Genomic DNA, 12944 nt, shown 5'->3' on the forward strand with positions numbered 1-12944 from the left:
ATGGATTTATACAAAGAACTACCAAGCACAGAGCTCCAGGTTTTACTTGTGACAGAAATATCCAACACTTTACAAATTAAAAATAATGCCCTGGCACTTGCTCCCTGCACTGGAGTGTAATAACAAGGAGCCAATGCCTGCTGGAACTGATGACAGATTCTCTGTTGACATCAGCAAAAGGGGATGGAAAAAGGATCACTCTGGGGTTTGTTTTCAGCTGTCTCCACTCTTCACCCAGGACAGCACTCAAATGCACTAAGTTATTTTATAAAGAGGTGATCATGGAACGCAATGGGACAACAGATTCTTTTCTGTAAGCATATAAAATCTAAATGCTATGAACACTAGATAATATTTATGTTTATGGTTTAGGATATGGCTAAGGTACTTCAGCAATGTCTAAGTACAAGGGTTTATGTGATTTTAGAGTTAATCACTATAAATTCTGGTAAAGATTGGCACAGAGCTCGCAGTGCCTGCTCTGCTGGAAGCTGCTCTGGGTACCCATTCCCACTGCTGGGCTGTGCCCTGGGCATTGCCTGAGCTCTCTGTATTCCCAGGAAGAGAAAGCAAAGCCTATGGCAGCTCAGACTTCCTCAGTGCCTGTGCCAGCACATCTCAGATTTGACTCAGACATAAGATGAGAGGCCAAAGGAAATAAAAACCTCCACTGAATGCTTTTGAAAAAAGAATTTCTTGAAAAGTATTTCTTTTTTCCTCTCCTCCCTTTTCACCCCAAGCCTGTTAACCCAAGCAAATGACTTGCTTTATTGGAAATGCCTCTAAATTTTCACTTTATTACCCTATTTCATTTGACAATTTTTAATCCTGCCTTTGGCTGCCCTCTCACTGAGAAGTCCCAGGCATATCCACTGGTATTAGACAGGCTCCACTTATTACCCTGAAGAAAGAGATCTGCAGTCTGTGGACAATGCTGCTCTGAAGAGAATGCAGAGAGTTACATTCAATCTGATTTTTTTCCCCCTTTTTAAGTTAACATAACCTTCTTTTTGAGTCCTGAAATAATTCTGTATTCATGTCATATCATTCTACCACAATTTGGCTTCTTGTCTAATGCAATATTTCAAGCTGGACATTAGCTCTGATGGCTGGAGAGATGAACTGGGTCTCCCAGCTGTGCTAGTTCACGTTGTCAGTGGCCTGGAAACAAGTTTGGGAACACTTTCTGGGGGTATCATCAGTCCCAGTCGTCCCTGCAGGGAATGAGGCAGACCCCCAAGCTGTTGAGATCAACTCAAAACTTCCTTGGCTGCTTTAGCCACACAGTCATTCATGAAGGCCAGCAGAAAATTTTTCCACTTGCCAGCCCATCTCTAAGTTTAATGTGCTCCCCAAGCTGCCTGGTAATTAATCCAAAGGTGATACAGGGCACAAGGTTAATATGAGCTAATTAAGTTCTTCTGCTTATTCCCACTTCCACGTGTGGCAGGGCTGCAGACTGCAGGAGTGCAGTGCTCTGAAAGGGCCATATTATTAACCCCTTAGCATGACAGTCCTGCATGCACACGTGTGGTGTGTAAGCACTGCATTCACAGGAGTTTATAGTGCTGGAGAAGATGAGCTCCTGCCCCAACAGAGCTGCACAATCACAGATAAGCACAGTTACAGGGGCTGGAATCAGGTGCTGGCTCAGTACCCCAGGTGAACAGGATTCCATCCTTCTCTTGCTCTGCTGTTCAGCACAGCTTTCCCTTCTTTCATTTTTCCAGAATGGAAAAAAAAAATCAGAACTAAAAGCAGCGAGGCTCTGGGTTTGCATAAATGAGAAAGGCCTGAGTTGCAGCACAAAAGTGTTCCCCAAAATCCACATTACTCAGGCTGGTTCCCACAGTCAAAAACACTCAGTTTCTTTCTCCATCTGTTCTCTTCGACAATGTCTGACTTCACCTTTAAAACACAACTTTGTCCTTTAGGTAACCCCTCAGTAATATCCCAAATTTTTACTTTCATTGTGAGATGACATTTCCCAGTGCACCAGGTTTTAAGATGCATTTAAAAAAATAAAAAAAAAAAATCTCTATCCAATAGCAAGTAAAAGACAGAAATATGTTTAGTGCTACATTTCCCCACAGAAATTTCCTAAGGAAAATATGTATATTAATATATAAGTAAATCATCATCTCAGCAGAATTTTTTTTCTGTTCTACATAAGGTGATATTTTTTTTCTCCTGTCAGGCCTTGCAAATGTTCCCTGAGTCATGTGCTTACAAAAATGTAGAATTGCTCTCTTAAAACGAGCATTTTACAATTCATCACCAGGGCTAAACCAGCTGCAGCTGTGAAAAAGTGTTAGCATATTAGCTGTAATATTACAGGCAAATCTTTTATTTATTTTATGCCTTTAGCTCAAGAGATTTGGAATGTTCAGGATTTTCTCTTTCTTTTTCTGCTCCAAAGTCACTCACTGAATTTTCCCTAGATAGCTTAATTTGGATTCTATTTGACAGAAGGAACTTTAATACACACAATATGCAAAAATTGTTGCATTTTAACAAGGGGTTTAGTCATGTTTTTATTGTCACTGTTATTGCATTGAATAGATTATAATCCAGCATATCAAGGATGCATTGTTATTGGTATTTAGGTGCCTCAGGCACGCTGACTGCTCAAATACTGTGAAGAAATTAACTCTGATTAGGATGATTTATTAACTCTGATTTATTACTTTCCAAGAATGTTTCTAGACTAATTGCACCTAGCATTAAGACATCAGCGCAGGAATAAATGTGTGCGGTATAAACCTAAATTAAAGCTGCTCTAAATTTGAAGTTCTAAGGTAATTCCTCTTTCTTCTGTTTTCCACAGTGATCTCTAATACCTTTAGGAGGCCACGCAGGGAGGTGCTGCAGCACATGGTTAATTTTACACATGCAGCTTTCAGAACAGAACTTTTCAAGCAGGAAAACCAAAGGATATTATGGATAAAAATATTAATTATAATAATATTAATAATAATAATGATTACCACTGTCTATGGCCAGGAAGAGAGCAGTGTAGACGTTGTTCTGCACGAAGGGAGATTCCCGGTCCAGGACTGCTGTGGTGCCAACGGTGCCATTGGTAGGGTTGATTTCCAGCCACCCTGCTGGGTCCTTGTACACTGAATACCTGAATAAAAGTGCAGAGATTGTTATCAAATTACACATCTAAACACAAAACAATCACTTTACTGCAAAGGAATTTGTCTTTGCACTCAGTGGCTTTTATGAGCGGATCTCTCAATATTTCAAAAATGCAATTTAAACCCTGTGCCTTCCCTTAGAGACAGTTCAGTGTGGTTAGGCTTAGCTGGCAGAAGGAGATACATAGAGAAGTTTGAGTCAATTCCTTTGGAGATAAATATATGTCCCAAAGTTTAGCAGACAAATCAATATTTAAGACATTACATAGGAGCTGTTTCCTGCTGCTGTGTCACACATCCAGAACACTTCCAATGTGCCTCTGCATCCACACTGACCTCATGAATCCTATCACAGTCCTCCTTTTTCTGGACTCAGAATTCCAGTTGGACTAGAAATTGTATTTTTAATTTACTTTTTGAGTGGTTTTAATTTTATTCTTTTTTTTCTTTTTTTTTTTTTTTTACAATTAGTTATTTTGGGTGAGCTGGAAATTTACTGAATTGTGGGGAATGGCAGCAAAAAAGAGAGTCAGACAGTGAATTCACCAGGCCTGTGGGGAGGTGGTTGCACCCAGCCCTGTTTGCACACATTTATTCTGCACTCTGGGAGCTGGAGTTTCCTCCTTCTGCTGATTAAATTCAACCACATCCATGCTGCCTTAATCAGAGTTTGGAAATGCTGTCTCCAAGATCCCCCAACATGAAATTCGCTGCGGTGCTTTTTCCCTTTAATCAGCACAAATATTCAGCCCCCCAAACTGGAAATGTTTAAAGAGATTGTGGAGTTTACACACCAGGAACTTCCCTGCTTGGCTGAAGCAATAAACGTAAGAATGTTCATGATTAGGGCCTAATTCCATACTCAGTTAAATATATTAAGTAATAGAACAACACAGAACTGAATTAACTGACACCAATTCCCTCTCCAATTAAATGTGTTAATATTTTAAAGCAAAACTCCAATCATATAATCAATACATGGGATAATGACCTGTTTATCTTTTTTGTAGTGAACTATTATAGGTCATAAACCACCATAAAAACTTTTATAGACATTTTAAATTACCAGTAATTGACATGGAACCTGTAATTATTTAATGAGGCTGTGCCAAGGCAGTGCCTCACAGTGGCATTCACCTGGAAGTGAATTCACCTGAAACTCCTGTGTGATAATGCTGCCAAAAAAAAAAAAAAAATTATCAGTGCAACTGTGAGGGAATAAACAAAAATAACACATTGTTGGGGGGTAAAAAAAGAGGTAAAATAAAATAAAATGTCAGCTGCTAACGAAGTGATGACACACAGCCCTGTCCAGGCTGCTGCTCTTTACCACAGCTTTGCTTCAGGCTTGAAAAATGCAACTTCCTGGGTGCTGCTGAGCCTGACTGTGGTGCACAGGAACATTCTGGTGCTCAGGCAGCCAGAGTGAGCATCAAAACTTCTGCATATACAGCCAGGAAAAATTACACATCTTTATGAGCTGTTTTTATGTTAAAATAAGTTAAAGAGCAGATTTGGAAAGCAGGAACTTTTGGAATTCATGCAGAAAAGGAGACAAATAGGGAAAATAGCTGACTTATTTATGCTGGCAGAAAAGTAACTCAGAGCTTCACCACTGGCTTCCCCAGGAGCAGAAATTATCCCTTAGGGAATATGTGGAAAAGAATCAAAGGAAGACAGTGCACAGTGAGATGTTCCATCAGCCCAACATGTCCTTCCACTTAATAGCCATTTAAACATTAATCAATACCTCAGCTTTATCTCCCACAAAAATGAGTGCCTGGAATGGCAACAGTGCAGATCATTATTTCATTTCACTTCTTTGTTTCTCTTTTTATTGTTATTTTTATAACTTTGCAACAAAGGTATGCACAAAAATATGAAACAAGGGCAGCCTAAACAATTCCTAGTCTGTTGTAAAACTGCAAATTCTCAATTAACCCCGAAACCATTTCAGAGGATTCAACACTTCTAAAGTAATGAGAATGTAAAATGGATTGTATTATCTTCCCTGATTGCTCTACAAAGCACTGTTGGCTGTGCAAATAAAAAACTGGATTGTATAACCTGTAATTTGGCACAGGATATTGTAAAAGTAGTACTTTGTCTTTCCCACCACACTTTTTACTTATTGTAAGAGCATATTGCAGTACAGTTAAGATGATTGTTCTTTGTTCCATTTTTTGAGGGCTCTGCTAGCAAAGGTTTAGAATAGACCCATCATAAAAACCATGATAAAGACAGAAGTTTGGAATGCAAAGATTCACTTCCCACTTTTGACTTCAGTGGGATGTGCTGATTGCACAGCAGCTTTTAAATCAGACCATTTTTTAGGTGGTTAAACATGAACTTGCCTGCATGTACCTACTGTTTCTTCAGTCCTAAACACACTGATACATCAGATGTACACAGAGCTGTGCTCTCTGGTGTGCCAATTACTCTTTGGTCTTATTCTGCTTTACAGCAGTGAAATTTAGTGCTGCTCCTGGAGTTTATTTCATTGTGGGTTGTTTTTTTTTTTTTTTTTTAATAAATTTTAAGCTCACAGTTCCCAAGGGCTTGCATGCCAAGAGGGCAGGGGAAAATGGGTGTAACATGTTCTGATTGTGACCTCCTTGTGCTGGGTTCATGGCCTGGCATTGTCTATAAGCCAGGCATTGCAAAGAGAGCAGCAAAAACAATTCCCTTCAGCTGGAAATTGTCTGCTGCAATGTTTGAGTGCACACCTTAAACACAGCCCTACAAAGAGGCACAGAGAGGTTATGGATGCAGAACAGAGCACAAATCAAAATACACACTTGTCTATTTGGTGCAAATAGAGTAGCAGATATATGGAAATAATTTGAAACTTATAAATGGCATCTTCCCCTTGCTGCAACAGAGGGAAATAATTCTGAGAGCAGCTCCTGGGGTTGCCTGGTGCCTCTGGCTGGTGGCTCAGTTAACAAAGATGCTTACACAGAACAGAGCTGTGTCACAGAAGGTGTGCAGAGGTGTGTAACACTGCCACAGAAATCCAACCAGAGCCACAACCCTGCCCTAACCACAAACAGGGTTTCACAAACAACAGTGCCATGGCCCAGGGTGTGACAGGAGAGCAGCCAGGCACACTCAGACGCTGCTCTTGGCAAGGACTTCCAGAGCTTGGTGTCCACCAGACCTTTCCCACGTGGAGTCAAGGGGGCTCAGCTCTCATGCCTTGACAGAAAGGAAAGGAAGGCAAAATGCATCAGTGCCAAGTGTGTGCTGAATGACACATCTGAGCCAGCCTGACGTGGCACTGACCAGAGGGAAGGACAGTGATTCTGTCAGCGTCGGGATTTTCAGCCTGGTGCATCTGGAGGCTGCTCGAGCTGTGTCCTACAGGGACACCAGAGCTCCCAACAGGAGAGAAAGGCTGCAGTGGCTTTGGTCCCTGGAATCAGTGCCTGATCCTCCAGTCAGGCTTTGTACACTGTAGCAGCTGTTGACACCATGGTGCAGCAGGGAGCAAGGTTGGGCTGGCTGAACTGGGACTCATAGCCTGGATTTTGCGTCCCAGCTCCACCAAAATGAAATTAGGGAAGCCTTTCATTCATGCTACATCCTCATCTCAGGATTAAAATGGTGAGGATGTATTTCTGCCTGGAAAAGCTGCTAAAAGGATAAAATCTGTAAATCACTGCAAAAGGCCTGAGAGCACAGGGCAAGAAGGGACATCAAAAGTACCAAGATAGACAGAACAGAAAAGAATATTTGAGTGGCTTTCTAAAGATGCAGAAAGATATTTCCTGACATTTTCAAATTGCCTATCTCCTTAATTCTTTTTAACCTATGTTTGAAATAGAGTCAAACCCATATGAGCAAAAATCCATGTTCTCTATCATCCATCCATCCATCCATCCATCCATCCATCCATCCATCCACCCACCCACCCACCCACCCACCCACCCACCCATCCATATGTGTATGTTTACTTCCTGGTCTTGGGCAAATCTGGAAGTGTCAGCCCCCCATGGCAGGGGGTGGAACAAGATGATCTCTGAAGTCCCTTCCAACCGAAAACATTCTGTGATAAGACACTGATAGTAAAGATTTTCACACCATTTCACTCTGCCTGGCAGAAGCCAGTCTCAGGAATACAACAAATTTATTCATACACAACATCCAATTCATACCTGCTCCTTTTATGGGTCCTGGTCTCACCAACATAAGTATAAACAATCAGTGACCGAATATTTCCCCTAAGTATAGCTGCATGTTTGCATTTGGAATGAAGAACATTCACATTATTCACATTTGCTCATGCTGGGACTGCAGCATGTAATGGCAGCACCTGAATTTTTTCTGTGAGCTCTTCCAGAGCAATTCAAGTAAAATAATAATGGAGAAGGCAACTTTGTGTATCTGTGCCTGTGAGTTCAGCGTGAAAAACCCGTTTGTCTCTGAATGAAAAAAATCTCTAAATACAGATATTCTGTAATCTTTAAATGAAACCAATATGAATTTTTGGTTAAAAAATCATGATCCACTACACCCCTGGAAAAAGGAGTAGTGGTATTTGGAACGGGTCTTTGGGAGAGACTGGTGCAGCAATTACAGCACGAAGATGCACACCTGGGGAAGCAGTGGTGCTTCTCAGAGAAAGATAAAAAAACTTCCCAAAATATAAGTGCAACATTAAAAATCTGGATTAAAACTGCATTGTGCTCTATAGAGGGATGACATAATGCAGAGTTTTAGAGATCAACTGCTTCCCATGGAGCTCCCTCTTCTCCACTGTGCTCTCATTACCTTTTGCCTGCACTAATTACGGCAGCATATGGCACCAAAAAGAGCAGAAAGGGAACCTTATTGCAGCACAGCAATTCTCCAGCTGAACCACACCCACGCTCATTACTGAGGACGCACGGCAATTTTTCTGCTTTTTGGCTATGAGATAACAAAGGTATTCCTGCTCCCAGGCTGGTCTGGGTTATAAGCTTTGGGGAGGACAAAACCATCAATATCTGTACATTCCCAGCCTTGCACAGCTGGGTCTCTTATTCCTACCCCGTGTGCAACAAAAACAATAATAACAATTCTCTAATGTCTATTATAGCTAATGTTCTGTAACTATACTCACATTTGGTTTTGTAAAGATCATTTTTATGCAACTTCTGAGATTTTTTTTTTTTTTTAATTTTAATTTTAAAATGTTTGTGGCATTAAAGCCATTGGAAGAATGTTGTCAGAGCAGTTGTGAGTTTTTATTTGCCAAGGCCAGGTTGGATGGGGCCTGGAGCATCCTGGTCTGGTGGGTGACATCCCTACACAGGGCAGGGGGGTTGGAATGAGGTGATCTTTAAGGGCTCTTCCAACCCAAACCATTCTATTATTCTGTGATTCACTTTTTTTTTTCAGATATTGAAGAACAATATGGATTGATTAAACGGACTAATTTCGAGATGCAGGGGAATACAGAGGTTTGGATTCCATTTTTTACTCAGATATGAAGCTGCTGCCCAAAATCTTCTGCTGCACCCCCTAAACACAGCTTTGTACAGGGCACTAGCTCGTGGCCCTTGTGTTTAGTGTGACAAAGCCTGTCCTGACAGCAGAAGGGAGGCATTATTTGGGATACCTGAATTCATTTCCATTACAGGAAAGGCAACCAGAGGATTTCATATCAAAGGGAAAACAAAAACATAAATGCTTCATCACACAATGTTAGTGAGACAAAATGTAAGCATTTAGACATCTCAAGAACTCCAGGCCAGGTTTTAAGAGAAATGATAAAGGGAGCAGTGCTGACTCTACTAAAGGGCTTTTCCTGATCTTTTCCTGTCAATTGTTACCATGCATTCTGATTCCTGATCCTCAAGGCTTGCAGAACTGTCTGTGTGTCTAACTTTGTGATTCCAGAGAATCACGGAGAGGTTGGGGTTGGAAGGAACCTCTGGAGATCGTCACTGACAGTTTTCAGGACCTGTTGTGACTCAAACCTCACGGTGTCTGGCCTAAACCTTGGCCTAAACGCATTCCTTGTAAGCACGCTCTACTAACACAGAGTTAACCCAATCTTCCAAAGAGGTTGTTAGAGAGTCAGAAAGGAAAATAAAATCTGAACTGTCCTCTGCTTGTACTTTCTAGTGCCCGTCTTTGATTTACACACTCCAGCTGCCAAGCTAAGCATGGTTAGCTTTCTTTACCATTAAATCAAATTCAGATTTGAATTCGGATTCAAATGCCCTAAAAGTGTGGCTCTATGCTACATGTGCAGCAGGCTGTGAAAAACCTCCTGCAGTGCTCTCCTGCAGACATTTGGACATGCTCAAATTACTTCAGCTAGATTCTTTAAAAAAATAAAAATCAAAAATGTAGAAAAGCAAATTTAACTGCAATCGATACTATTATTAATCAGAATAAATATATCATATTCATATATCATTAAAACCTTAAACCTGAAATAAATCACATTTTATGGCCACACTGTTGAGAAAGATGTTAGGTCAGGTGCAATTTTAAACTCACTGCAGACTGAGGATTTATGCAAGAGCCATTTTTCAGCTTTGTGGGATGGATTTATGGGCTTGCAGACTGTCTGTACTTTCACAGGCTGGAAATGTAAACTTAGAGCACAATTAAAAAAAAAAATTAAAACCCTCCCATCAGTGTTGTGCCACAGGTGACTCTGTGCGCTTTTGGTCACTGAAAACTCACATTTCTCTGATAACCTGGATGCATTCCAGGGTGAATCCCTCAGCTCTGCAGGTGGGGCATCAAAGCTTTTGTTGTAACTCCCTGCAGCAGCTTTTTCCTGGGTGATCCCAGAGTGTCCCTCGAGTTTGTGGGAGTTTATGTCCAGACTTAAGTTTTCAGATGCTTTATGCTGATTCTGTCTGAACAGGCATCACAATTCCCTGCCTTGGTGCTTGTCTGGCCCTGATCTCAGGGATTTTAGCCCTGGAAGTGGTTCCTGTGGCCTGAGGGTTTGGGTTGCAGGCTGTGGCCACACTACAGGCAGGATTTGCTCCTGTTTCCATCTGCAGAGCACTTTGGTGCACCCCATCTCCCCATCTGAGATAAAGATTCCTCAGTCCAGCTTTATTTTGCTTGTCACATCAGGGATTTAATAGGCTGGCTTTCATCACAATTGTCTATCTCCAATGATACAAGCAAAACAGAATGAAAAATTAGATGAAATTCAGTTTTCAGTCCCCCGCCACTGAGAAATATCAAATGAGAAAATGGTTGACTAATTAGTTATTTGTGTGGAGAAATGATGGTGTAAACCCCTTGGTAAACAGGAAGAAAGTAACGGGAGCAACCAGAATAATAAAATAAACCCAAACTCAAAAACCTACAGCAATTAATCAAATGAAAATAATAAAATTGTATTAATGAGGCGGTTAAATAAAATGCTCTGGAAATGAAAATATTTTTTGTTATTATTGTACAGTCTTTCAAACATTTCTCTATGCTGAAACCTAATTTTCTCTTTTTTTTCCTTCGGGGCAAAAAAATATCCTAGAAGCTGAGGTGTAACAAAAAAAACCTCCACAAACTCATTTATGTATGTTTTAATCAGAAGTGATTAGGGCTATGGTTAAATGAAGCCAGAGGCTATAAGTACCAGAATTATTCCTAAAGCTAGGGAATAATACACCATATCTGGGACTAACACACTGGTATAATCAGGTTGTTACTGTTAGAATAATTGTCAACACATGCAAATCAGTAAAAGTTTTCTCATTGTAGCAATTGTGCCTCAAAAGCTAATCAACATCAAATGAGCTGCAGGGTCTTTTACAAACTACCCAGAGAAGGTTTTTGGCAGCAAAACTCTATCAAAGTTTCTGCACACGCCTGTTCTTTGTGCCTGTGCTTCCAGCAAAGGCAGCTGCTCCCACTGCAAATCCATTTGCTGCTCCCTGTGTCCAAGAACCATCCTGGTAGCTTCGAAAAACTGGAAAATTTTTATAGGAGCCCAGCAGATCCACCACTGAAATGTCAGTATTGAACAGAGCCATGGAATAGCACATTTCTGCAGCTTCTCCAGTTCTTTTTTCTAAGGGATGGGCAGAAAGGAGGTTGGAAGTGGCTCACACTGTGAAGTTTTAATCTATCCAGATCAGTAGAGCTCCTGCTGGACTGGCTGCTCCCAGCCAGGAATTGCTCTGGCAGCTTCCAGGAAACCTCAGCTGTGCCCTGACTGATACCAAAGTCACAGGGGAAACACCCTGGCCTGGAAACACCTCCCAAAGGGGCAGGGCAGGGGAGCTCAGCACAGTTTGCATCCTGAGCCTGGGCATCCAAACATAATCCCAGCCTGGCTGCTATTGACTCTGGGACTCATCTCTTAATCAAGGAAGTGAATTAATGTTTCTGCAAATTAATTTCCAAGAGGGAAGGGTAACAAATGTGCTGAATAATCATTTCAGCACGGTTTGTGTCCTGTGCCAGCGAGAAGCCCTCACTACAGCAATGCCTCAAAGCAGAGTGGGAGCAGCAGGCACCCCTGGGCACCTTCAGCTGCCTCTTGCACACTCACTTGACTCTTTTGTTGCCTTTTCTCATCAGTACTTTTCAAAGAATTCCAGTCCAATACAAATCTGGAGGACACTGGATATCCCAGTGATGGGGAATAACATCTTGCTGCTCTGAAAATGATTAATAATAAAGTCTAGAACTGCCACAGGCTTTTCTCCCTGTTGCCAGAGGAGCAAGAAATACCAAGGGGGACATTTTGGGAATCTACTCCTGCAGATTTAGCAGAATTACTTCCTTTGATACTAAACATTAACAACATTTCCTGTTAATGACAGATCTTTGGGAGCCAAAGAATGTTCACAAATGACATGGAAAGAGCAGTGTCTCAATGTGAGCATCCACACATGGTCCCTGGGACCACAGCTCCTGGCTACTCCCAAGGCACTCAGAGTTATCAACAGAATGACTTTCCTCCATCCTAACCCTTACTATATGTAATTTTTACCTCTACAGTGCTAGAGGAAATCCTGGAACGGTTTGGGTTGAAAGGGATGAACCAGCATAAATATTTTCACTTGCATTTTCTTAGCCTGGCAACAAAGCTCAAAGGAAAAAAACAGGGGTAGCATAAGAAAGGACAAAATTTAACACACAATAAATTGGCTGTGCAAGAAGTTGCAATTCAGACAGAAAATCTGTGAAGGAGCTGATAGTGCCAGAAAAGCAATCGCAGTTGTTTCCTGGGCTGACAGAGCTGGGGGATTCCCGAGCTGGCTGAACTTGCACAGGGCTGGTTTCTGAGACTCAGCTATTCCCAAGGCATAGCACGGAGATGATGGGAGAGCAATAATGTTCTGCTGATTTAGGAAATCCTCCGAGTTCCTTGGCACGCTGCAGTCAGAGGCCTGGCAGGAAAAGCAGCTCCAGCCCTGCTCCTTCCCTCTGCTCTCCCTGTCGAGCACACAGCACTGTCCCCAGCTCTAGTTAAACATGATGGGACAGCCAGGATTGAATATGCTGCTGCTGCAGGGTTCCCTCCAGACACTCATTTTGGTGAGATATTGGCTGCTGATCCACTGATTATAAGTGTGTTTTCATGTATTTGACAGGCATAATCTTGAGTGGCAAAGATCCATATTGGAGTCCAGACTTCACTGAAGGAAAAGGAAAACATTGATCCTGGGAGTTGAGCTGAACCTGATCCAAGCTAAACCTGGCTTAAATCTTGGGGTTTTTCTCACATTAGAGCACCGCCTGGCCCATTATTGTGGTCTTTGCTGAGTGTAGAGCTCAGCCTCAGAAGGATATTTTGTGTTTGCCGTTCACAATAACAGCTGAATTTAGAACTGA

At 41.6% G+C, this 12944-nt stretch overlaps 1 protein-coding gene across 4 annotated transcripts in view; it reads right to left on the reverse strand.

Moving 5' to 3' along the window:
• Window positions 1-12944, reverse strand: part of CDH13 (cadherin 13) — a 445875-nt gene that overhangs the window by 28270 nt on the left and 404661 nt on the right. For 3 of the 4 annotated variants that reach the window (XM_069027120.1, XM_069027119.1, XM_069027122.1), the window contains exons 11-12: window positions 4894-4923; window positions 2988-3130 (exon numbers count right to left, since the gene is read on the reverse strand). In XM_069027120.1, coding sequence (XP_068883221.1) covers window positions 2988-3130; window positions 4894-4923 — 173 coding nt within the window. The remainder of the gene's footprint in view (window positions 1-2987; window positions 3131-4893; window positions 4924-12944) is intronic. The other variant, XM_069027121.1, reaches the window with a different exon arrangement.

The sequence above is a fragment of the Aphelocoma coerulescens genome, chromosome 11, assembly GCF_041296385.1.
Source record: "Aphelocoma coerulescens isolate FSJ_1873_10779 chromosome 11, UR_Acoe_1.0, whole genome shotgun sequence".
NCBI classification, from domain to species: Eukaryota; Metazoa; Chordata; class Aves; order Passeriformes; family Corvidae; genus Aphelocoma; species Aphelocoma coerulescens.